The 24760-nt window shown below is 47.3% G+C and overlaps 1 protein-coding gene and 1 long non-coding RNA gene across 8 annotated transcripts in view; one reads left to right on the forward strand and one right to left on the reverse strand.

Annotated features, from left to right (window-relative positions):
• LOC132248646 (uncharacterized) overlaps window positions 1–8406 on the forward strand; it is a 32925-nt gene extending 24519 nt beyond the window's left edge. For both annotated transcript variants that reach the window (XR_009459965.1, XR_009459966.1), the window contains exon 2: window positions 8269–8406. This is a non-coding gene — a long non-coding RNA (uncharacterized LOC132248646). The remainder of the gene's footprint in view (window positions 1–8268) is intronic.
• Window positions 1–24760, reverse strand: part of RBPMS (RNA binding protein, mRNA processing factor) — a 196358-nt gene that overhangs the window by 26668 nt on the left and 144930 nt on the right. For 2 of the 6 annotated variants that reach the window (XR_002092326.2, XR_002092328.2), the window contains exons 6-7: window positions 24110–24240; window positions 19509–19853 (exon numbers count right to left, since the gene is read on the reverse strand). The exons of 1 other annotated variant lie outside the window; for it this stretch is intronic. Coding sequence is in view for 1 of the 5 variants with exons in the window: in XM_059722392.1 (XP_059578375.1) it covers window positions 24110–24240 (131 nt within the window). In the remaining 4 variants the exon portion in view is untranslated. The remainder of the gene's footprint in view (window positions 1–19508; window positions 19854–24109; window positions 24241–24760) is intronic. 3 more of the 6 variants (XR_009459963.1, XR_002092327.2, XM_059722392.1) reach the window with 3 other exon arrangements.

The following is a 24760-nucleotide window of genomic DNA, read 5'->3' on the forward strand; positions in this document are numbered from 1 at the left end:
GGAGCACTGACAGGGGCTGTAAGCAAACCCTCCCCCTCCACACATGCCACAACCCTCCCCAGCCACCCTCTGCCCACACATTCACAGCCCCCCACAAGCCCCATACCTGCTCATACCCCACATATCCACATATACACTCACATGTTCCACCACCCCACATACACAACTAGCCCCCCGCATGCCTATCCACTACCCCACATACAAAATCACACCCTCCCCCACACACCCACAGCCCCCAACAAACCTATACCTACCACCCATGCTCCCCACCCCACCACAATATACACAGATTTATAGATGTTTGGTTCAGAAGGGACCTCAATGGATCATCAAGTCCAACCCTCCGCCCATGGCAGGAAAAAGTGCTGGGGTCATGTGACCCCAGCCAGGTGCTTGTCCAGTCTCTTCTTGAAGACCCCCAAGGTAGGGGAGAGCACAACCTCCTTTGGAAGCCTGTTCCAGATTCTGGCAACCCTAACCATGAAGAAGTTCTTTCTGATGTCCAACCTAAATCTACTATCTATCAGCTTGTGGCTGTTGTTCCTGGTTATTACAAGGGGTGCCCTGGTAAACAGAGCATCTCCTATTCCCTGCTGCTCCCACCCACCCTGAGCAGGAGAAATACAAAAGTAAGACTTCATTTTAAGTTATTATACAATCATCTGTATGTACACTAAATAAACATGTGTAAATCAGGACAAATATATTTTTTGAAATCAAATTAATGAATGTTGTAGATGTTTGATTTTTAGACTATAATTTGGTATTTTTCTGGTTCCGAGATGACAAACCCCCTTGCTTAAAGGAGTACTTCTGGGGCGCAAAGGGAGGGACTTCTGGTGGCAAAGGTTAGGGGGTGGGACTTCTGGTGCCAAGATGGTGACTAGGGCACCTGTCAAGGGGCGGGGCTACCCTTGCAGCCCTCAACAGCTTGCCAAAACTCGGTAAGTGGGCCTCCACCCAAAATAACTGCCTGCTCCTGTAGTAGCTGCTTTCTTGTGTAGAGAAAGGCCCACTTCACTGTGTCCCAAATATAGCAGGCAGTGCTCCCTGAATAGTAGGCTCTAAATCAGAAAGGGTCTTAACCATTGACTTTAGGGCTTGATACACTGGGTCCAGTCACACCATTAGCTCCCAGGCTATGGGCCAGGTCTATGCCTGGGTTGCCAGTGGGAAGATGGGAAAGGGAACAGCTGCTCAGCCCAATGCAGCCTGTCCACAAACGAAAGGTCCCCGTGTAGAACAGTCTTTATACCAGACACCACGTTTGTTCTGAATCACTGTGCAAGTAGAAGCTGAGCAGCCCAGGCTAATTTGCTAGGGTGATAACGTGGTCTATGGCTATTGCCTGGAACAATGCACAGCCTAAAAGCTGCTCTAATGCAGGAAAAAAGAGCCATCTAGGTACTCCTCTCCTGAACAGCAGAAACAGGGAGTTAACAGGAGAGTGGAACTGGAGCAACTTTCAATCCAGTTACCAAAATGCTCCCCATTCTCATTTAAAGGCAGAACCAAATAAGAGAGCAAAGTCTGATCTTCCTTCTCCAAGCCCATTTCTAGTCACAAAGAGAAAGCCCATCTTTCCTGGGCTTTTAACTCATGTCAGCTCTTACTCAGCATTTACCTTTTCATTTTTCTTCACATAAGTTGCCACCCTATCCCACCTTTGCATGGTGCAGGGTCCTGTCCAGGCAGCAGGACCATGTGTTCTCTGCCAGGCCCTTGCTGTGGGCATGTCTACACTGTGCCATTAGCAAGTGCTGGATGGGGTGGCCCTAAGTGCACCTCACCCACCTTCTCCTGCTCACATTCACCAAGCTCAAAAATGGAACAGTGAACCTCCTCTGGGAGCATCCCCTGCAGCTGCTCTCTAAACCTCTGTCCCTGGCGTACTTGAACGCAGCTGCTGGGGACATACCTGCAGTGACTTCAAGGCCCCTTTTCTAGGTTTAGTGTGTATGTGTGAGCAGAAGCAAATGGGAAAGTGACAAACCCTAGCCTCTGCACATACATAACTCCTGGTCCCATTTCACTTAACAGTTCTATTGTGGGGTGATGAGGAGAGAGGTTAATCCATGGACACAGGGCCACTTCAGCTACCAGGATGAAGAAAAATGTCTATGGTAAACCTCTGCTCACTGTCTCATGGGCAGGTGCCTATCTCAAAAGCAGAGGCCTGCATCACTTGGAACTACATTAAAAGGAAGCTGAAAGGAGCTGATGGCATCCCTTAGTTGCTAATCAGTAGGGCTCAGCAGGACGCTTCAGATCCATGTCAGTGTGGCTTCACCAGGCTGAAGTCAGAAGCATAGACCACCTTCTCACTGAGTTCACTTCCACAACAGTGACTGGGATCAACAGATACCCCTCATGATTAGAAGACCTGGCAGACTTCCAGAGCTGCATGGAGTCATTGTGATGCTACATTCAGTGCAGCTACACCTACTTACTCTGGAGCAGAGTCTCTCTTGGATCTGCAATACTGTTCATACAGGAACTAATGTGCTGTCCTATTCCCTTTACACCCCAAACGAGGTGAGTACTTCTCGCCTTGATACTCATGGTTCTAAGTAGTAACAAGACTGCCAGCGATTTACCTGAACAATCATTATTTCCCTGAAAGTGATTTATAGTTTAATGAACTCTATCTTTTGGCTAATACAAAAACCCAAAATTGGTCTGGAAACAGCTTGGGTACTACAGCAACATACCAAAGGGAGATAAAGAACAACTAGAAGCAAAAGTGCTGGTCTTGTCCTATTGCTCCTGATAGACACACACATCTATTTTCCCCATCTATTTCCCTTAATTTCCCATATTGCTCTGGGAAAGGCATCACCACGTCACATCAGAACAGGCAGCCAAATGCTACAAAACCTCTCCACTTCTCTCTGAGTGGTGCACAGGCACCAGGCAAACTGAGTACCCAGCAGCCTACAGCAACTGAGTCCCACACCTGTGAAGGAGATCTAGCTGTTAATGTACCACGTGCCTGAGGCTTTCCTTCTCTGCACCGAATAGAAGTGCCACATGGCAGTTATAATACCAGAATAGCCAGTACTCATTTCACAGAGAGGGGACACAGGACTCTTCATTTGAGTCAGCAGAGGAAATCCTCGTAGAACATACTTTTCCACTTGGACAAAAGGAGACTTAGCTGTTTATTTCTCACTAACCTTAACCACGTCTGTCTTCCCTTGCCATGCTGCAAACATGCCCACTACATCACAGAAGTGTGTTGAGGAAAGACATAAAAGGAAACACCTACCCTTACTTTTGGCCTGGTGCCCCAAGTCCATGAATTCAACAGTTAAATAGTAGAGCTGGTGTTACCTTCCTGGGAAAGATGGCAAAGGAGGGAAAGGAGGGCATTGCTGTTGCAGTTGTGTGGGTGGGGGAAGACCCTGAAGACAGTAAAATGGGGGAAGGATGTACTCTGCACAACTGATATCAGTGTCAGGGTGCAGCAGGTAGAAATCAGTGTTTCCTGTGGAGAGAATAATACGTGCCCAGTACCCAAAATGATTAAGAGATTATGGTGTTTTGCAGAAGAGAAGAGAGGAGGAAAGGATGAAGAGGGGACAGCTAGGGGGAAGGATATGGCTTGGTTCCCTTCCTGTGCCTGTCACTTGGAGCTCTCTCTGCTGTCAGAGCTGTGCTGTGCTTTAGCTCTCAGATCACATCTCTGTATGCTTGCTTCCATGCAGTCACCACACTTCTTTCATTACCATTTCACAGGAACGATTCATAGATTGTAAGGGGCTATAAGGGTCCTTGGAGATCTTTGGGTCCAGGCCCCCTGCACCAGGCAGGAAAGATAACTGGAGGTCGGGTGACCCCAGACAGGTGACTGTTCAGTCTCCCCTTGAAGATTTCCAGGGTCGGCGATTGCACCATACTCTAACTGTGAAGTTTTTCCTAATGTTGAGCCTGAATCGATCTTCCAGGAGTTTGTGGCCATCACTCCTGGTTTTCCCCAAGGGTGCCTTGGTGAACAGTTGTTCACTGAGCCCTTGATGCACTCCCCTAGTATAGTGGCAAGCTGCTACCAGATCCCCTCTCAGCCTTCTTTTTCTCAGGCTGAAGAGTACTAGATCCCTCAGCTTTTCCTCGTATGGCTTGCCATTTAAGACACTGATCATATGGGTGGCTCTTGTTTGGACTCTCTCAAGCTTGTCCATGTCCTTGTTAGTGTGGTGCCCAGAACCAAATGCAGTATTCCAGCTGCGGTCTCACCAGTGCTGAGTAGAGCGGAAGAATCACCTCCTTGGTTCTGCTGGAGATGCATCAATTGATGCATGCCAGAGTATTATTTGCCCTGCTGGCTACAGTGTCACACTGCCAGCTCATATTCATACTGTAGTCTATTGTTACCCCAAGGTCCCTTTCATTCGTGGTGCTGGTCAGTTTGGTGCCACCAAGCCTGTAGGTGTGTTGGGGGTTGCTCGTTCCCAGATGGAATAGTTTACGTTTCTTGATGTTGAACTTCATCTGGTTCCGACTTGCCCAACTTGCTAGCCTATCTAGATCCACCTGTATCTGTAGCCTATCTTCAAGTGTGACCACACTTCCCCATCACTTGGTGTCATCCGCGAAGTTGGCCAGTGAGCTCTTTACCTCCACATCCAAATCATTAAGGATGTTGAAAAGTACTGGACCAAGTACTGGCCCCTGCAGGACATCACTGGCCACTTCTTGCCAGGATGACACAGATCGGTTCATTAGGACTCTCTGGGTCCTACCCCACAGCCAGCTTCGTACCCACCTAACTGTCTCACAGTTAATCCCACAATCCTCCAAATTTTCTTGCAAGAACATCATGGGATACTAGATCAAAGACTTTTTGGAAGTTAAGGTATTCAATGTCAATCTCTTCTCTCTTATCCAGGTGGTGAGTTACCTGATCATAAAAGGAGATGAGGTTGGTAAGACAAGACCTGCCCATGATGAAGCCATGCTGGCTGTCATTCAGAATCCCACCTTCTACAAGCCTATCACACATAGACTCCTTAATGAATTTTTCCAGGATTTTCCCTGGGATAGAAGTTAGGCTAAGTGGCCTATAGGTACCCTGGTCCTCCTTCTTCCTCTTCTTGAAGATGGGCACAACCTTGGCCCTCTTCTAGTCCTTGGGGACCAGAGATCACAGGTTCAAAATAGTTTGATGAGCCATCCCAGAGACAATCATAGGTGGATCCACAATTTTAAAAAGGCAGGTGTGGGAGCAGTGATCACTGCTGCAGGGATGGCTGCACTCCCACTTCCAGCCTTTCTCACCTTCACCCCCACCAAGGTGGGCAGACCACCTGGCAGGAGCAACAGGCAGGGAATTTCTTTTTACATTCCTGAATCAGGTAAGAAACTTCCCTTGCTCTCAGCACCTCCTTACCTGTCCCTTCATGCTCAACAGCATCTCCCTTTCCCACCCATCTTCCCCCTTGCCTTCTTTATTTATACCTCTTGGCTCAGGCAGGGGACACTCCTGTCTACTCCTGCCTTGTTCCAGCCAGGACTGCAGGGAGCCAGGTTTGGCTAGGAACAGCAGCAAAGGTGCACACTTCCCTCTCCCTTTGCCTGTTCTCAGGCTGGTGGGGAACACCCAGGGGAATGGGTAGGAATGGGGAACCTACCTGCTGCCACTACTGTCCCTGCCTGAACCTGGCCCTCTGCACAGCCTGGCTAGAGCAGAGCAGAAGCAGCTCTGGAGGTCACCCCCCCACCTGCCCTTGGGTCAGCTTGGGAGGTCACCTCCAGAGCTGCTGTCTGCTGCTGCTTCTGCCCTTGGGTCAGCTGGGGGGGGGGCAGAAGCAGCAGCAGACAGATGAAATGGAGGAATGAGAGGTGCCACTGAGCTTGGAGGAGAAAGGGATTCTTATCTGCTTCAGGGACTTAAAAAAAAAGTCCTAGCTGTTGGTTCCACATTGGTCTAAAAGGGGGGATGAGCCTGCTACCACACCCCATCTGGATCCACCCCTGGATGCAACAAAGGAAAGCCATTCTCACCAGGTTAGCTTCCTGCCAGCATAGTCACCATATGTAGATCCAGAGTCCTGCAAGCACCACAGACACAGACCATGACTGCCTGAGCTGTGAGATCATTGTGGGCTTTTCTGTAATCACTGGGCATTTACAGATGTGCTCCGGGAGGTGGGGCGCTTGAATTAGTGAGCCAGGCTAATAATGAAAAGTGCCCACATGCATGTGTATCAGTGTCCCCGTGCTGAAAAAATGGCGGTGGGGTGCTTTGAACTAAAGCTCAATCAAAAAAGCTTTAGTTCAAAGTGCCCTGCTGCCATTTTTTCAGTGTGGGGATCCTGATACACGTGATGCTGAAGGCTGCTGGAGCATGGTAAATTCCATGCTCCAGCAGACTCAATTAGCTGAGTCAGCTCCAACATGATGGATTTACAGCACATCGGAGCAGCCTCCCTGCATGTGTGTAAGCACACTGAGACCAGAGAGAACAATCCCTCACCCTGGGCCAAGCTGTTGGCACTACTGATTGGAAGCCAAGATGGGAAACACCACCTTTAATATCACAGTCCTAACCTCAGGGAGATTATTTTTGGTGGTATCAGATAGCATTTTATGGCTTTTTATACACACTGAATAGGCCACACTTTTGTCTCTGACACGTCAGGGTGAAACGCTCTAAGAAGTGCAGTGCAGACCTTCTAGCTCAGAGGGACAGGTGATGGGGACTTTTAAGTCACCTTTGCACCCTCACTGTCATAGGTTGCTCTGGTGGGGTGAGGGCAGAGGCCTCTGACCTAACTGAGATTCTGGGGGTCCATCCAATTATCCTGGGGGGGTCCATCCAGCCTCCTTGTGTGTTCACTACATCAGAGCCAGAATCAATAGCATGCTACATGCTGTGAACCTGACTCTGACACTTCTCTCCCACCCACTGGCATGCCTCCTACACCAAAACTTGACCTCACCCTGTGGGATTAGACAAAACCTGCCATATTAAGACCAGCATCATCTGAGTTTTTTAAATGTTGACAGTCTCTTGACTCGTACAACACAAATGGGTAAACAACCATACAGCAGGGCAGGCCAAGTCCTCTCTAGTTCTTAATGCCACTGATTTCATCTGGGGACTGAGCTCCATCACATCACATACATTCCTATTTGCCTGAATTTTGGGATAGATCCAGCCATGTTCCTTACCAGATTTGCCTGTTCCCTGTGCAAGTCACTGAAACTTCATACAGTGAAAGGCCCTTAACCCTATGGGTACATTCAACAAAAACTCTTCTCTGCTATCATATTTTCTAGTAGCGGTGAGCATGAAATGACTGTGCCAGTATGTCCAAACCCAAGTACTCCAGGTGACTCCATGATGACTGAGTGAAAGCTTCTGCTTGCCACTCTTCAACATCCTGGCCTCTCCTACTCTAGGAGACTACACTTGACTACAGCCCAGGCTATAATGACAGAATTATACCTCCCCTAAGCAAAATCCAATCATTTCCCATCACTCTGTAACAAAGTACAGACTTAGGACAGCTGACAAAGAAAGTGGCAATAAAGATCTGTGTCTGCTTCTGCAAATGTATTAGAGAAGGGATGGTTAAACTGCTATGTATGTTTCCTTTTAGGTCATCAAAGTATAACTTTTCTGACATTTCCTGTGTCTCCAAAACAGTGCAGGTGCTGGCTGTCAAATGTTATTTGACAAAGCAAGTACATGTTTGCAATATTTATCATCTTTCTTCCTGCAAATGCTGGGACCTGAAAATCTGGAGTTATATCCAAAAAACCCAAAGTTTGCTGTTTTAAAGTAAAGCAGTTTTCTCATCCCTAGTTAACAGTAATGTTGGATTTGCCTTCCCCATAAAGCTCAGTTTTTGTTTCTACTAAAAGGTTCACTTCTCCTGAATTTACCTGTTAGTGTTGATAGCTAATCAGCATAGGGTGCTGCAAACCAAGTTTCATGGATCATACTGCCTGCAATAGCAATGCCTGATTCTCACTTAACTATAAAAGGGGCAAAATGCCTGCTGCAAGAGCTTTTAAGAGACTGAATAGTTAATGTTTAGAAAGTGCTCTCAGGTCCTCCAGCTATGATCAAGCTCGCAGATGCTGTCTCTCCTTTACTAAGAAAAACTGAACATGTTAATTAACATAATTAACAGTTTTGCTTCAAGGCCAAATTCTGCTGGACAACTCTACCTCAGAGCCTGACTCATACTGAAAGAAATATCCATTGTGAACCATACTTTTAAATGAATGAACTAATCCTGCTCTCATTGATCTTTGCAGGAATTTTGCCTCCTTGGAGAGGGCAGGGTTTCACCAGGAGTTTGAAAGATGGTCTGGAACTTCTCGCAAGTCAGTTTCCACTTGAAGATGAACAAGATGATCTGTTCCATTAATTACATTCGCTGCATCAACATGTTACTTTCTCTGCTCACAGAGTGGTTCTTTTGCAGTAGTTAATACAGAAACATTTATTTTCTTCCTGGAGGAAATCTCTCCCCAGCATTTTTAATGAATCTACTTTAATTCTGGGAACAACTCTGTGTAAGATAAGCAAATACTCTGGCAGGCAGGAAACACAGGACACAGACACATGTAACAACTGAACTGTTCCCCTAATGGCACTAGTTTGAAAACAGTTCACATTTGTAGTGGGTCATGTCCAGATGTGCACTGCCCTAGGATTTCTCCTGTGGGTCTGCCATCAGGGGTGGGGTGGGGTGGGGTGGGTTGGGAATGAGCACCTGGCAGACTCTCTGGAGGTTCCCTAGGATTCCCTGAGTGGGGAGAAAGATGCTGATTTACTGGCTGCCAAGGTGACAGCCAACAACCCCAACAAACTCACCTCCATCTTCACCAACCCCAAGGGTAATAACAATAACAATGGTAATCAGCTGATGGAGAATAGGTTTAGGTTAGAGATCAAAAGGCAATATTTTACAGTTAGGGTGGCCAAAATCTGGAACCAATTTCCCAGGGAAGTGGTCCTCGCCCCTACCTTGGGTAAATTCAAGAGGAGGTTGGATGATCACCTGTCTGGGGTCTTGTGAATCCAGCATTCATTCCTGCCTGTGGCAGGGGGTCAGGCTAGATGATCTGTTCAGGTCCCTCCTGACCCTAGATACTATGAAACTACTATGAAACTGTAAGGGCCAGAGCGCCAGTCCCTTGCCTACAAGCCCAAGGAGTACAGGATGGACCCTGCCGCTGTGCAGCTTAAGTCCCATAAGCAGCGCTCCTGGGAAAGAATGTGTTTCTTCCACAGCATCCTTAACCCCCTTGTCACTTCCCTGTGCAGCCATGCTCTAGGCCCCTGGGAAACACAACCTAACAGATCCAGAAAAAATTAAAAAATACATCTACAGGCTATTCCACTTCGCTGTGGCCTCCCAATCTGACACCGGACCATGGAGTAGCACTTTTGTTAAGGGAGACAAGCAACAACTGGTGGGCCCATATTGTCCTGGACACCTGGGACAATGAGCAGTGGTGGAAGAAATGCTGCATGTCCTGAGCAACTTTTGGGGAGATCTGTGCTGAGCTGACCCCCTGCCTGCAGATGCAAACTACAAGGGTGATAGAGCACCTTACTGTGGAGAAGTACACTGCTATCACCATGTGAAAGCCTGCTGTCTCTGACAGCCACCAGTTTGTGATGAACCAGTTTGTCATGGGAGAGGCAGCATGGGAGGTGTACTTGGCAATCAAGAATCTGCTGAGACCATTGTATTTAGCTCATGAAGCATCTGGCATGGGGAGCAGGGCACGGGAGCAAGGGTATGCTGACCACAGGAGGCGGCTGGGGGGCGGTGGGAGTGACATGCAACAGCATGGGTGAGAGGAAGGGAAGTCTTTTATTTGCCTGGGTTGCTGCTGCTGCTGCTGCTGCTGCTGCATGGGCAATGTCAGCTCCCATGGCTGGGATTCCTCAGAGCAAATCCTGGTGCCTTGTTTGCTTCCCCCCCCACCATGCTTACTTATTGGGAACAGGGCTATGCCTGCTCTGGCAAAGGACCTGGGGAATGGGAGGGGGAGGCAGCACCACTCTGCTTCGCCCACATGCCCTCATAATACAGTTTGGTGCAGTACTTCCCTATCTGACTCCTATGGCTGGGCAGGAGTAGCAGAGAATTTCTCTTGCAATGGTAAAGACTCCCAAAGGGGGATACAGGCAAGCCTTCATGGTTGGCATCCAGAGCAGGTGCCTTGCTTGCCCCACTTCAGCTATGCTACTGCTCCAGCCCTCCTTGTTAAGCTAGACCACTGAGAAGCCAAGAGGAGAAATTATGTGGGGCCAGGAGGAGGGTTAGCAAGAGGGAGTGTGGGAGGGACATTGCTTTGAAAGAGGGAGCTTTGGGTTCCTTTTTCTGATCTCCACTCAGTGAAGAAGTGAGAAATAAAAGTTTGGCTCCAAGAACTAAACGGGATGGGGATGGAAGCCTATGAAATGCTCACTGCAGTTCATAATCATAGCCAGAACTTGCAGCTCAAAGAGGTTTTTCATGCTCATCCTATCTCATGAGTGCAAAAGATAAGATAGTGATCCCTACATTGAGCAAGATTGTGGCTCCACCAGAGCGGATCTTCCAGGTGACATCCAGAGATGGAGTAAATATTCAACATTACCCTGTTCCTGGGTAACCTGTTTCAATAGTTCAGTTTCATGCCTTCAACACCTGCCCATTTCCATGAGAGGCTTGTTTCCATAATAATCCTGGACTTTCACCCTGGATGACATGCACCAAAAGCTACATCTTGCTCCCTGTCTGTGGCCTGTTTGGTGTGGAATGACCACAAATCTTGGCAGTGAGACCCTTCTGCTGGCTGATGGCTTTTATGGGGGGAACTCATCTGTAGGGGCTTACCAAAACCAGTACAAGACAGCAAAGACATAAACATAGGCCCTACAACCTGAGCCATATGGTCACTGTAAGCTGGAACCAGAATTGGGAGCAGTTTTCCCTTTGGAGTTGTATCTGAACTGTGCTTTAGCACTGTGTTCTAGCTCAGTATTCAGCAGTTACTCAGAGCAGTGGTTCTCAACCTTTTTTAGACTCAAGGCACCCCTTGGAAAATGCCAGCTATTTAGTTTTCATTTATTTTTTGACTATGAAAAATAATAAAGCAACTCTTTGGTTGCAAAGAACTCAGAAATACCACAATATGTTAGAGGTTGTTGGTTGTAGCTGTGTTGATCTAAGGACATAGGCAGACAAGGTTCTTTGGGTAGACGTGATATCTTTTCTTAGATCAACTAAATAGTTGGAAAAATTGTTCTTTGCAAGCTTTCGGGCACAAACACCCTTCTTCAGGCAATAGGGAGAGTCTGTTGGTGTTTGTATGCTTTCCTGGGTAGAATAGAAGCCAACATGTAAAATACAGGTCTGTGAAAATGCAAATGTGCGGCAGTGATCCTCAATGTGAGGATCTGAGGGAATGGGAGACAATAAAATGCACCTCCAGAAATGTAATATATCTCATCCAGTGCACTAATTGCCCTGATGGAAAATAGATAGAAGAAACCAAACAACTGCATACCCAAATGAATTCACACCGAAAATCTATCAAAGACAAAAATACCCAATTACCTGTGGGTATCCACTTCTCACAAGATAACCACTCTCTCTACAATCTCTCAGTTCTAATCCTGAAAAGAAATTTACAAAACACTTTTCATTGATGAGCCTACAAACTTTTCATAAATCTACTGAATACAAAAAATCATGGACTAAATATATACATTGGATTTATGGGGCATAATAACTTGCCTGCCATCTGATAATCCCAGGTAACTCGTCTGCATTTTACCAGATACATTTTAACCCCAGTTTTACATTCCTCTTTTCTGCCACCTCCCCACATGTCTCTCACCTATTGTCTCCCATTCTCTTAGATCCTCACTGCCATGTATTTGCATTTTCACAGAAGGAGACACCCACTTTCCTTTGCTCCTCCCTAGTACTCAGTGGAAAAGCCCCATAGGCAGGTTCTCTGTACGTAGAAACACAGAGCTGGAGGGGACCTGAGGAGATCATTTAGTCCAACCAGTGGCAACGTGTAGGGGTTATATGGGGGTGCACATGAACCCTGTGAGTGCAGGTGCGCCCTCTGTCAGGCCATGCTCCCCGTTTAGCCGGTGGGCAGCGGGGCAGGCGGGAGTGGTGAGTGAGATTGGGGGCAGGGATCCCTTTGGTCAGCGCAATCGGCCATCAGCTCCCCCTCCTCTGGTCAGTGGGATTGGCCACCAGGGGACCCTCCCCCCCTGGTTGCTAACTGGTGTTACCAGTTACCCATGAGTCCAACCATCCTGACCAAGACAGTATCATCCCTGTGTCAACCATGCCAAATGTTTGTCTAATCTGCACTTAAAAACTTACAACGATGGAGAATCTACAACTGCTTTAGGTAACCCAATACAATACTTAGCCACTCTCACAGTTAGAAAGTTCTTCCTAATACCTAACGTAAATCTCCTTGTTTCAATTTAAGCCCATTAGTTCTTGTCCTGTCCCCTGTGCGCACTGGGAACAGCTGATCAGCATCCTCAACAACACTTTTTCTATTTGAAGACTGTTATCATAGTCCATAACACAGTCTTTTCTTCTCCTAATTAATTACCCATAGTTCTTCCAAGCTTTCTTACGTTATTTTTTTTAGATCTTTAATAATTTTTTTTTGGTGTCTGAACTAATTTGTCCATATCTTTTTCAGTCTGTGGCCCAAAACTGACAACAGTACTCCTGGTAAAGTTTCATCTGGAATAAATATGAGTGGGAAAAAAAATCACTTACTGTAATTTGTATATGAAACTCCCATTGATACATCATAGTGTGCTATTTGGTTGGGGGCTTTTGCAACAACATTTATTTCTGTTGCCTCACAGAATCATAGAAAAGTAGGTCTGGAAGTGCCCTTCACAAGTCATCTAGTCTGACCCCTGCTGAAGGCAGCACCATCCCTAGCCAAACCAAGCTGTACAAGGACTTGTCTAACCTATTCCTAAAACTACATAATAACCTTGTCACACAAGTACATGACATATTGCCCCAAAACAGTAGGGCTGCACAAAGCTTTGGTCACTGATTCGACTCGGAGGAGATTCGGCCCAATTCAGAGGCTGAATCTCCTAATCTGAATCGAATCAAGAGACCCTTTAATCTCTCCGAACTGAATTGGAAATCAAGGTATGTAGAACAAACATATGAAGCTGTGTCTACGGCTGAATCGCTGATTCTCCGAATCAGAATTGATTCTTCAGATTCAGCCGAATCGAACCGGGGCAGGAATCCGAATCAGCGAAAAGAATCACTGTCCCCCAAATTGGGCCGAATCTGAATCAAATACGGCCCATTTTGCACACCCCTACAAAACACTAGGAGAAACCTAGTCTGCCCCTGGCAAGGCAGGGGGACAAGGGTTGAGAAATCCAAGGAAGAGGAAGGCAAAAATGTACACAGTCCATGCAGAGATGACTGTAGGGTAAAATTCCTTCCTGATCCCAGTTGTGATGATTGGGCTGTCCCTAAGTGGAGGGCAAAACATTCTAGCCAGCAACATCCAGGTTTTTGTCCCATCTGGATCACTGGCACACCCCAATCAACATTCCTAGTCTTGGCTGCAGCCAACTCGCAATGATTCTGAGGAAAGTGAAAAAAACCCTTGATCTCTGTAGCCACTGGAGAAAAAATTCCTGCCTGGCCCCACGTGGTAACCAACAAAGCCCAGAACCATGGGAAAAACTAAACACCCTCCATTCTACTAGACAGTGCCCACACCTACACAAGACTCTGACTGCATGAGACACTGACTGCACAGTAGCATTGCCAAATGTCTTTTTCATGACACTGACTAAGCACCAACTTGTTACTACTGCATAGTAGTGTTGAATCATGCCTCCTGCCATGTGATGCTACTATGCAGTAGTGATGGACTACTGTGCAGTCAGTATCTTGTGTAGACATGGCCAGTCTATCACGCTGATAGATACAGATACTGCATATCACACTCTTTAGCTTAACACCCATTCTGGTATCCTGTCCCCTCCGTAAACTTATCCCAGCTCCTTCCTAGCTAAGCTAGTTGTGGAGCTTTGCTTCATTCTTCTGCAGCTAAGCACTCTCTTCTCCAATATTCACCTGCTCAGGGCCGCAGAGTTCTTCTCATGAATCTCATAAATCTCCTAGTGACCAGTGTGCAAAAGGCTCCTGGGCTTCCAACTGTTGTTCCTTACAGCATACTCCAAGTATAGCCACTGCTACATCATCCCTGTCAAATGCCTATCCATATCCAACCTGTTCTTGAAAAATTCCAATGAAGGAGCTTCCACCGCTTCCCTAGGCAGTCTATTCCCCTGCCTCGCTGTTCAAATAATGAAGAAGTTGTTCCTGGTATCTGATGTAAACTTACTTTGCTGCAATTTTAAGCCATTGCTATACATCCTACTCTTTGCAGGGACAGGAAAAGGTTGTTCTCTCTTCTTTATGGCAGCCCTCCAGATATTTGAAGCCTGCTATCATGTCCCCTCTTAAGCGCATTTTCAGCAAACTTAACATGCCTATTTCCTTCACCCTCTCCTCGTATGACTTGCCTTCCAAGCCCTTTATATTTTTATTATCCACCTCTGGATCCTCCCTAACTTTTCATGGTTTTTTTTTTAAATGTGGAGCCCAAAACTGCACACAAGACTCTAGATGAGGCCTAACCAGTGCTGAGTAAAGAGGCACAATCACCTCCTGTGTGTTATACCTAATGCTGTTATTGATGTAGCTTAAACCTTTTTTGGAGCTCCATTGCATTGCATACCTGTATTGAGTCTGTGATCCACCAAAACTCCTAGATCCTTCTCATATTTAGCTTGCTGGCCACTACAGTCAACAAGCCGTCTTCCTCTTCTGTGGTTCATTGGCTTGCTTACTAAGTTTACTTAGTAAGCAAGTAAGCAAGTTTACTTCTTAGTAAGGATTTTACTCCTTGCTTACTAAGGAAGTTTACTCCTTACTTACTAAGAACACAGGGAGGGTGACATACTTGTAGGAGTCTACTATAGACCTCCCCACCAAGAGGACGAACTGGATTGGGAATTCAATAGGGAACTGGTCAAGGCCATGAGCTCTCGATGCATGATCGTCATGGGGGACTTCAACTTCTCTGACATCTCTTGGGAAGAGCACACAGTCAAATCTGACAGGTCACGTAGCTTTCTCGCTAGCATTGATGACCTCTACCTAACACAGGAGGTCTATGGGCCAACTAGGGGAGAGGCACTGCTTGATCTGGCATCTATAATACTATGGGATGGATAGATAAATAGCGAGACAGAGCAAGCGGGTATATGGGATAGATAGATAAATAGTTTGATTGACTGATCAATAAAGCAGGTATGTGGGATAGACAGACTAATAGACAGGCACAGATGCACGCACACACCAAATAAACTATAAGCATAATATGATAATAGTAACAAAAAACAGAACATTAATAACTATAAGAACCATAATAAACACAACGATACTATTATTGATTAGGATTAGGGTTAGATCCAGACTAACGGAAGGCAAGCATCTGAATGCCAGCCCACATGGCTTTGTGACTGGCAGGTCTTGCCTGACCAACCTCATCGCCTTCTGTGACCAGGTAACATGTGCCCTGGACTAGGGAGATAACATGGATGTCATATATCTGGATTTCAAGAAAGCCTTTGACCTAGTTCCCCATGATGTCCTCATGGTTAAGCTGGGGAACTGTGGCCTTGATCATCTTATGGTCTGATGGCTAGGCAACTGGCTACAGGGTCGGACCCAAAGAGTACTAGTTGACGGAAGCAAATCAACGTGGCGCAGTGTGACCAGTGGAGTCCCTCAGGGCTCGGTACTTGGGCCAGTACACTTTAACATCTTCATTAATGATCTGGATTCAGGAGTCAGATATGAACTGGCAAAGTTCAGGGATGACACCAAATTATAGTGGGGGGGTACACTGCAGGACAGGCTGGGGATACAGGTCGACTTGGACACACTCTCAAGCTGGGCTGACCAAAACCTGATGGCTTTCAATGTAGAGAAGTGTAAGGTGCTGCACCTTGGTAGGAAGAATGTTCAACATACTTACAGGCTCGGGAGTGCTACACTCACTAGCGCCATGACCGAAAGAGACTTTGGGGTCTTGACCGACCGCAAGATGAATATGAACCACCAATGCAATGCTGTGGCTGGCAAAGCAAACCAAAACTCTGGCATGCATCCACTGGTGCATCTCAAGCAAAACCAGGGATGTCATCCTCCCGCTTTACTTGGCCCTGGTGAGACTGCAGCTCGAGTACTGTGTCCAGTATTGGGCCCCCCACTTCAGGAGGGATGTGGAAAAGCTTGAGAGAGTCCAGACGAGAGCCACCCATATGATCCAAGGCCTGGAGGGCTTGGAACTCTTCAGTCTGGAAAAGAGAAGGCTCAGGGGGGACTTGGTTGTAGCCTACAATTATATAAGCGGGGTATATCAGGACCTGGAAGAACAGCTGTTCACTACAGCGCCCCAAGGGATAACAAGGTCTAACAGCCATAAACTTCAGGAAGGCCGATTTAGACTAGACATAAGAAAAAAGTTCTTTATGGTGTGAGTGTCCAGGGTCTGGAACAGAAACCCCCCAGAGGGGGTGCAAGCACCTACTCTAGACTTGTTTAAAAAACATGTGGATGTTTTTCTTGCTGGGGTCACTTGATTCCAGCTGACTTCCTGTCTATGGTGGGGGGGCTGAACTCGATGATCTCACGAGGTCCCTTCCAGCCCCTAATGTCTATGAAATCTATGAAAGGTAGTAACAAGCAGGTAGTGAGCCAAAAGCTGGATGTGGGCCTCTGAATTTCAGTTTAAAGTGCAGCCCTAGTGGGCTCAAGACAATTTTTTGGATAGGTATAACCTGCTTGGGGAAGAACAGACAGGGGAGTAGAGGAAGAGGAGCTTTGCTTTATGTAAAAGGGCTGTATGACTGCTCAAAGCTTGGGTGAAACTGGAGACGTGTGTGTTCAAAGTCTGGGTTTCTGGGTTAGAGTTAGAGGGGAGAGAAACAAGGGTGATGTCATGGTGAGGGGTCTGCTATAGACCACCAGACCAGGAGGATGAGGTGGATGAGGGTTTCTTCCAACAGCTTGCAGAAGTTTTCCGATAAGAGCCCTGGTTCTCATGGGGGACTTCAATCACCCTGACATCTGCTGGGAGGGCAATACAGCAGCACACAGGCTATCCAGGAAGTTTTTTGAGAGTGTTGAGGACAACTTTCTGGTGCAAGTGCTGGAGTGGCCAACTAGGGGCCATGCTATTATTGCTGCTCACAAACAGGGAAGAATTGGTGGGAGCTGTAGAAGTGGATGGCAACTTGGGCAGCAGCAACCATGAGATGATTTTGTTGAGGATCCTAAGGAGAGGAAGGAAATACAGCAGCAAAGTAAGAACTGTGGACTTTAGAAAATCAGACTTCAACTCACTCAGGGAACTGATGGATAGCATCCCCTGGGAGGCCAGTCTGAGGAGGAAAGAGTCCAGGACAATCCTTCTGGACATCTTGGATCCAGGCTCCAGGCAAGTAGCAGACCTCCTGGGACAACAGGTCAGGCTGGCAGATGGATCCCTCCATCCCTCGCAGAAGGGAGTTTCCAACAACCAGCACCCATTGCTTCCTCTTCCAGGCAGTGGTCTCGATCTTCCCCACCTTGGGGATTCCTGGCCTGGCCTCTCCCACCCATGGACTTCTCTCCTCCTCCTCTGTTGCTAGCACTCCATATCTGTTCTCCAGGCAAACTACTGCACGCAGGGATGACAATTTCTTTTTGCTGTCCAAAGATACAAGCTTCCAACTTCCGCTTTCCTGGGAGAAGTTGTCAGTAGATGAGGACGGTCCTGTTTTGAGCAGGGGTTGGACTAGATGATCTCCTAAAGTCCCTTCCAATCCTAATCCTAACCCTGTTAATATATCCTCCCAATCTGACACTGATCTAATGATGACTACTTAAGTAAAATTACTTAATTTTGCATGCACCTTATAGTTTTTTCTACTTTTACTGGGGTGGCAAATATATGGCCTGTGGAGCTTTTATATCCAGCCCACTGGACTACTAGGAGGCCACCAGAAATTGTGGGGTGTGGCCAAGGGACATGGCCTGCTGCAGAATATGGGGCTCTTGGATGACATGGCTATTGGGAGCAGGAGGGCGAATAAGGGCTGACAGCCCTACTTGTCCCCCAGCCACTTTGTTGCCACTGCCAAGGCCTTACCTCTCCCACCACCAGCTCCTGCTGTGTGCCCTGTGCTGGAGACAAGAGTTGGAGCTGCTGCAGTTGCATAGGATATGCAGCAGCAGCAGCTCTAACTCTGACATAGGGCACACCATGGGGGCTGGAGCCATGCGCTCTATGTTGGAGCCAGAGCTGGAGCCACCATGTGCTTCAGGTCAGGGCCAGAGCAAATGTTTGCCATAACCATCACTTCCTCATGCCCCAGGTTGGGTGCCACCCACATGGAGCCCTGAAGTTCAGGTCCTGCCTGGGGCACAAGGTGAGTTTGACACCCTGATCTAGACTCTATTCCCTTAGCTTCCTTATGAAAATGTCAAAGGAGACAGTGTCAAAATTACAATTACTGCTCCTCCAATCACCTTCTTACAGAAGGAAACTAGGCAAGTTAGCCATGATTTCCTCTTGATGAATCCAAGCTGGTTATTCTTTATACCTTATTATCAAGGTGACAACAAATCCATTGTTTGATGATATATTCCAACACCTTTTACAGCACTGAAGTTAGACTAAGTCTGTAATTCTCTGGGTCTTCCTATTACCTCTTTTTAAAGATTGGCACTGTATTTGCCATTCTCATCTTCTGGGATCTCATCTGACCTTCACAAGTTCTTGAAGATAATGGCCAATGAGTCTGCACATTTTCCAGCCAATTTCTTGGGGACTTATCCCCATTTACACCCTTTACCTTGATGTTAGATGTGTTTGTTATCTGGGAGCTGACCTTTTTTATGAAGGCTGATATAAAAAGGGTCTTAAACACTATCTCTGTGCTATTTATTGTCACCTTCTTCCCACCCCCCCGCCATTAAACAGCTGTCAGATCTGACATCTTCAAAAACCCTGTTATGAGGCAAACAGTCCACCACTTGGGCCACTCCCTCCTGCCTTCTGTGCTGAAAGCCCTCCTGGGACCCATGTCTCCTGGCAGCAGTGGGCAGGGCTGCTTCCTACTGAGGTTTACCTTCCTCTCCCCTAAAACTCTAAATGAAGGGTTGCTCCGAGGAATGCAGACAGCAGAGATTAAGCTGCTGCAGAGATTTGTAAGGCGTGCTAGGCAGCAGTCAAGCATGCCTGGTCCGATGTTGGACCAAGTCCACAATGACCGCTCATCATCCATATTTAATTGTTGTTCTGGTTTGTTAATTTTTAACTACAGTGCATCTCCTGTCAAGTACCATTAATATTTCTGAGCAGCATCAGGGTTCACTGAGCAGAAAAGTGCTTGTGACAAAAAGTACCTTACTTGGTATTTCTGCTCTCTATTCTGCTGGAAAGACACTGCACTCACTGGGATGTTCAGTCTTTTCAGCAGCTGCAGTTCCAACACCAGTCAGGGATCAAATTCAGCGCTTCATTTGGACTTGATTTTCCTTTTCATCCTAGCCACTGCCACTTCACTTCAAGCTGCAGTTCAAGATCTTACTGCAGCTCCCAGGTTTCCACACACTGTCTGTAGTTCTTTAGGAACCATCCCAGCTTTGGCTTACAAATGTTACCAGCTGGAAATACTGGCTGCAATGCACTTCCCACACATCACTCAGACTGCAGTCCCACTGCTGGCCAACCATCTGCACGGACACAGGCTGCAAGGAGAGAGGAAGCAGAAGGCCAAGAATTACTGCCTCTCTTGGGCTACTGCCTGCTAGTTACTGAGCCAGCAAGAGATGAAGAGGTCCCAAGTGGCTACTTGTCCTTGTGTTCAACCCTGGCCTATGCCCCAGATGTTGGTCTGTTCTTCCAGCCTCAGCCCCTATCTGGAAGGCCAGGCTCTATACCTGCTGCTGAAGGAAGGCTGTGATCCTTTGAAAAGCTGACTCAAACAACCCGCTCCTGTTCTGCACTCAAGCCCAGATGTAGCCCTTCCAGGTCTAATGGGCAGTTTCAGTAGTGTCTCCTTGTCCTCCTGGGTAGATGAAAAGAGGAATGGCCAAGTGCTGTGTACCAGCTGGGGGCAAGGCCCAGGAAGAAGCGCACTACTGTTCTGTGTGACATATTGGGTGCATCTACATGAGATGCTTTACATGAGATAATTAAAGCAAATTACTGTGTACCAAGCATCACCGTCTACATGTCCAGATGCTTATTGTGCAGTAATTTGCTCTAATCTCAAGTAAATTTGCTACCTGTAAATACAAGTAGCAAATTTATTTGGGAGTAACTAATTACTGTGCAGTATGGCATATGTAGACAGTTGACTGGGAGCTCCCTGTCTCTGCGCTCCCTGTCAGCCCCTAGGCTAGCACCCAGGGCGAGACTAGAGCTCCCCCTGGCTGCTGCAGGGGGCTTGTGCAGGGGGCTGGTGCAGGGCTGGGAGCAGACTGCTGCTATGAGCGCAAATGTGTTCCCATTTAGATGCCTGCCTGGTTTGGGTTTACTCTAGAGTAATTTACTCTAGAGTAAACCTACCCCAGAGCATTTGCACATGTAGGCACGCCCACTGCTGTAGTTGCTTGGTGCCAGTGAGATAAGCTGGCAATGGGGCGCCAGCTAGTCTTGCCCTTCAGCACACTGTGAGGGACAAGGGTGCTGAGTAGAACCTTTTGAGGACTCATCCCAGATAGCTCGTCTCTGCAGAACAGCACATTGATAATTTGAACCCATTGCTCTGGCAATCCTTTTAATCTCCCTTCACTCAGCCAGTCCGGGAGAAGGACTCTTTCAGTTCTCCTTAGAAGAGCTGCAGCATTCTCCAGCATGCCCTCAGGGAGGCATATCTGATGTTGTGGACTGCTCTGCACTGCATGTTGTGACGTTCAACAGCTTCTGACTGACCTGTTTTCCTCTAATGAGGAAGCTTGAGGTGCCATGTATTGGATCTGGGGTCAGAGGACTGCAGTTCTTAGTACCATTGTACTTCAGCTAACAACACTAGGTTTCTGTCTAGAAGATCTTTCTCTTAGAGACAATGGCTAGCTAATGGAATAAAGACAGGGGTTCTTATGGGAGAATTGCTTGATCCCAGGAGGTCTCAAACCCTACAGGGACTCCTTTGGACTTTGGAAGTACAGAGCTCTCCCTTAAGACCTCAAACAAATGCCAACAAAGGAGCAGGAAAAGACTCTCATCCTCTAGCATACAATTCTGCAAGCATGCTAAGAAGCAGTGATCTACAGCTATTGCTATTGTTCCTGCACTGGAAGGAATTTAGCTGCAGGCAGCCTTACTGCCCACCTCCAGGCTGTCTAGATAAGAGACTATTATTGTAGCCACTGCATTTTTATTTGGCCAAGAACATTTAAACCTGCTCCCTCCTTTCACAGACAAGGCCTCATTTCTAAAGTTCAAGGCCTTGATTAAGAAACCTCTACCAAGGGGCAGTCAGAAGCTTTGGGAATATTCATTCAGCCTTTTGCTCTTTCAGAAACCATTCTGGTGCTTAAATTTCCCTGGAAAACCATGTCTAGCTCCATGGCTCCAAGCTGACAAACTCCATCTCCAAGGCAAGATACTTGCATGCACACTTACAGGGGGTCAATTCTTCACACTAGCACAAAGTATTCATAGCTGGACTCTCACTCCTGGCAAGCACACCAACAAGCTGGGCTCACTGAGTGTGGAAATAAACAAGCCAGTAGCTGGCGTGGGATTGCTTTATTAGGTGAAGCTGGAATGGGCTGAGGAACAAAGGACAAAACTGGTGGAGAAGCTTCTAAAATTGTATTAAGAACTAGGAGGAGGGCAGTGGACTGTAACTACAGTGGAGAGTGGATGAACATTTCCTATGCCTTGGTTTGGCACTGGGTTGCACACAAGACTTGCACTGAGCTGGCAGTGGCCTGCATTATAGAAGAGGGCAGATGAATGGCAGAGGGCCCTGCACACCGCTGGGGACGGCTCTGGCTGTCATTACACCCCACTTAGGACCACTGCTGGGGCAGCAGAAGCATTCCAAGAGGGAATTTTTCCACACTTTCCTTGACATGTGTAACCTCTCCGCAATGTCAGACTGACTTGCCAGGAACCACAACTTCAGCTACAGTGGCCAAACAAGCAAATGTTGAGGAGGACAATTGAGAATGGACAGGGGTAGCAGATACAGTGAGGGATGGATTTACTGTTCACTTCAGGGAGTGGATCAAGGGAGACTTCCCTCACACAAGTGGCTGGCACTGTACAAAGAATGGATTTTTCCCACCAAGGTAACTGGTGATATCACAGTTCAGTGCAACAATTTATAATATGAAAAGCTGGTTCTGAAGATGGCTCTTCTCATCAGCCAGGATTGCTACTGCATTTTCTGTAGGTTGTCTAGTGTATTCAACTCTGGCCTCACCCACTGAGCAAGGATCACAGAGTAATGCACTTGATGCGGTACCTTTCCCTGAGGGTCATGTTAGGAAGTACTGTAGATGCGATCATATGGTTAAACACTCCTTCTTCAACTGCCTGGTGATGGATCATCAACTTAGTTGTGTTTCAGGGGTGCATAATTCAGATGCAAATATGTAAAACAAACCAACACCAGGAACCCAGACCTCAGTCAGTGGTGATCCATCCCCTCACAGCCTTGTTAACAGCCTGACCACACAGGCCAAGGGTGTAATAGACAAATGGGAGCCAGCCTTTTGGGCAGGCATGCCACATATTAAGCACCCTCCCCACCCCCCCCTTTGACAAATATCACTCCAATCCCCTTCCCTGCCTGATCTGCTGCCTGCCCAAAGCTGCTGCCTGCCCCTCCCCAACCTGCCTTGTGCCACACATAGAGGCTGCCTGTGTCACTTGTGGGATGTATGCTGAGTGCTGGCTGGACAGCCCTGCAATAGACCATGGAAACTGAACAAGGGAGAGAGGCTTGGATCTATGGGCTGTTACGGGAGCAAGGACTGGCTTGTCAAGACACACATACAGAGCCTTAACCCTCAACTGCAGAAATGTACTAGCTGTCTGTGCAGCACGAAATCCTGTCCAGGCATTTGTGTCCAGCCCACACTGTTCATCTCTACTTTCCCCCTAACCCTAGTGACTGCTGTTACTATCTCAGAGGTACAGTACCCAGCTCTTTCTTTTCTGCAAAATATCTCCCTGCCCTTCCTAGAAGCTAAGGCTATAATTCTTTTCTTTGAATCACTGGCCTCCTTCATGCCCATGCAGTATTCTGTAGGCTTCTATCTCTGGGCTGGAATCAGCATCACTGGTGACACGTAGGGGGTGCACGTGGGTGCAAGTGCACCCCCTGGAAGCACCAGTTGCAAAACCGGAAGTGCCAGCGGAAATGCGCTTCCAGTTTCACTGCTGGCTCAGCGACTGGCCACTGGGAGATGCGTCCCTCCCACCCTGGTCAGCGATCGGCCGTGGGGGGAACCCCCTCTGGTCAGCAATCTGGTGCCTGCCTAGACTCAGAAGGTACCAGTCACCCATGATCAGCACTACCTTTTTAGACAGCCAACCTCAAACTTAACCATGTGCATGCGCATGCACATACACATCCACCCCCCCCCCAACCAATTAACTTCAAAATAATTTGCTTCAGGGGCCAAATGAAATATTGTACGTGCCAGTATGGAATGGGTGGTATATATATACTGGTCATATATTTACATGTGGTGAAATGATATTTGGTCAATCTCTGTAACTGCTTCCTGAGTCTCTGTGAATGAAAGTGAAAGTATTAAAGAAGAGAGAGGTGTCTGGAATACATCAGGCAGTGTGTGCTGTCATCTATGTAAGCCTGTCCCTGCAAGTAGGATGTGTCAGCTTGATTTAGGTGACATTATTAACCTCTGGAAGGTGTGTCTGTTAGCCGGACAGGGGTTAGTTGTATGGTGTGCACTGGGGAACTGGTTTGGAAGAACTGGTGGTGAAGTGAGTGAAGTTGTGGCTGATTGGTATAAATTACCTGGGCATGCAGTGAGGCGGGACAGGTGAAAGCAGGAGGAGGTAGAGCAAGTGCTAGCTCCGCTGGGTACAGAGGGTACGGCGCCCACACTTCAGGGCTACTGGGATAAAGTGCAGGCACTGTGAGCTCATCTGTAAGAAAAGAATAAGGAGAGTTAATGGTTACCACACTGTAATTTTTCAAACAGGACGAGAACTCACATCATATCAATGTTAGGGCCTTGACTGTCTCATCCTGCAAATAATGGGTCAAAGAGGAGAAAGACTAGGAGAAAAACTCTGCTTTGGAAAAGGGTATCAGAGCCAGGGTCCACCATGGATCAGAAGTGGATTGTGCATCAGCATGACAGGGGAGTGTTAGGGGAGAAGATGGCAAGAGTACAGCTAACGGAAGAAAAAAACCCTTGGATAGGCTTCTATCTGAATACGCTGCTGCTACAAGTTCCAACACAGTGGGTGCATGTACATGTGCAATTAATGTGCCTGAATTTTCTTCACAGAAAATGGAATCTCATTAAAGCACTCCAAGGCACACATCTACGCGTGTGCCCCCATTGGGAACAAATTGTGCCTGAGCAGTCCAGGGCTGCTCCTGCCTTGCTCTGCACGAGGCCTGCGTGAAACGGCAAGTATTCGATTCGGATTTGGATTT

Source organism: Alligator mississippiensis, chromosome 2 (genome assembly GCF_030867095.1).
Source record: "Alligator mississippiensis isolate rAllMis1 chromosome 2, rAllMis1, whole genome shotgun sequence".
In the NCBI taxonomy this organism is placed as follows: domain Eukaryota; kingdom Metazoa; phylum Chordata; order Crocodylia; family Alligatoridae; genus Alligator; species Alligator mississippiensis.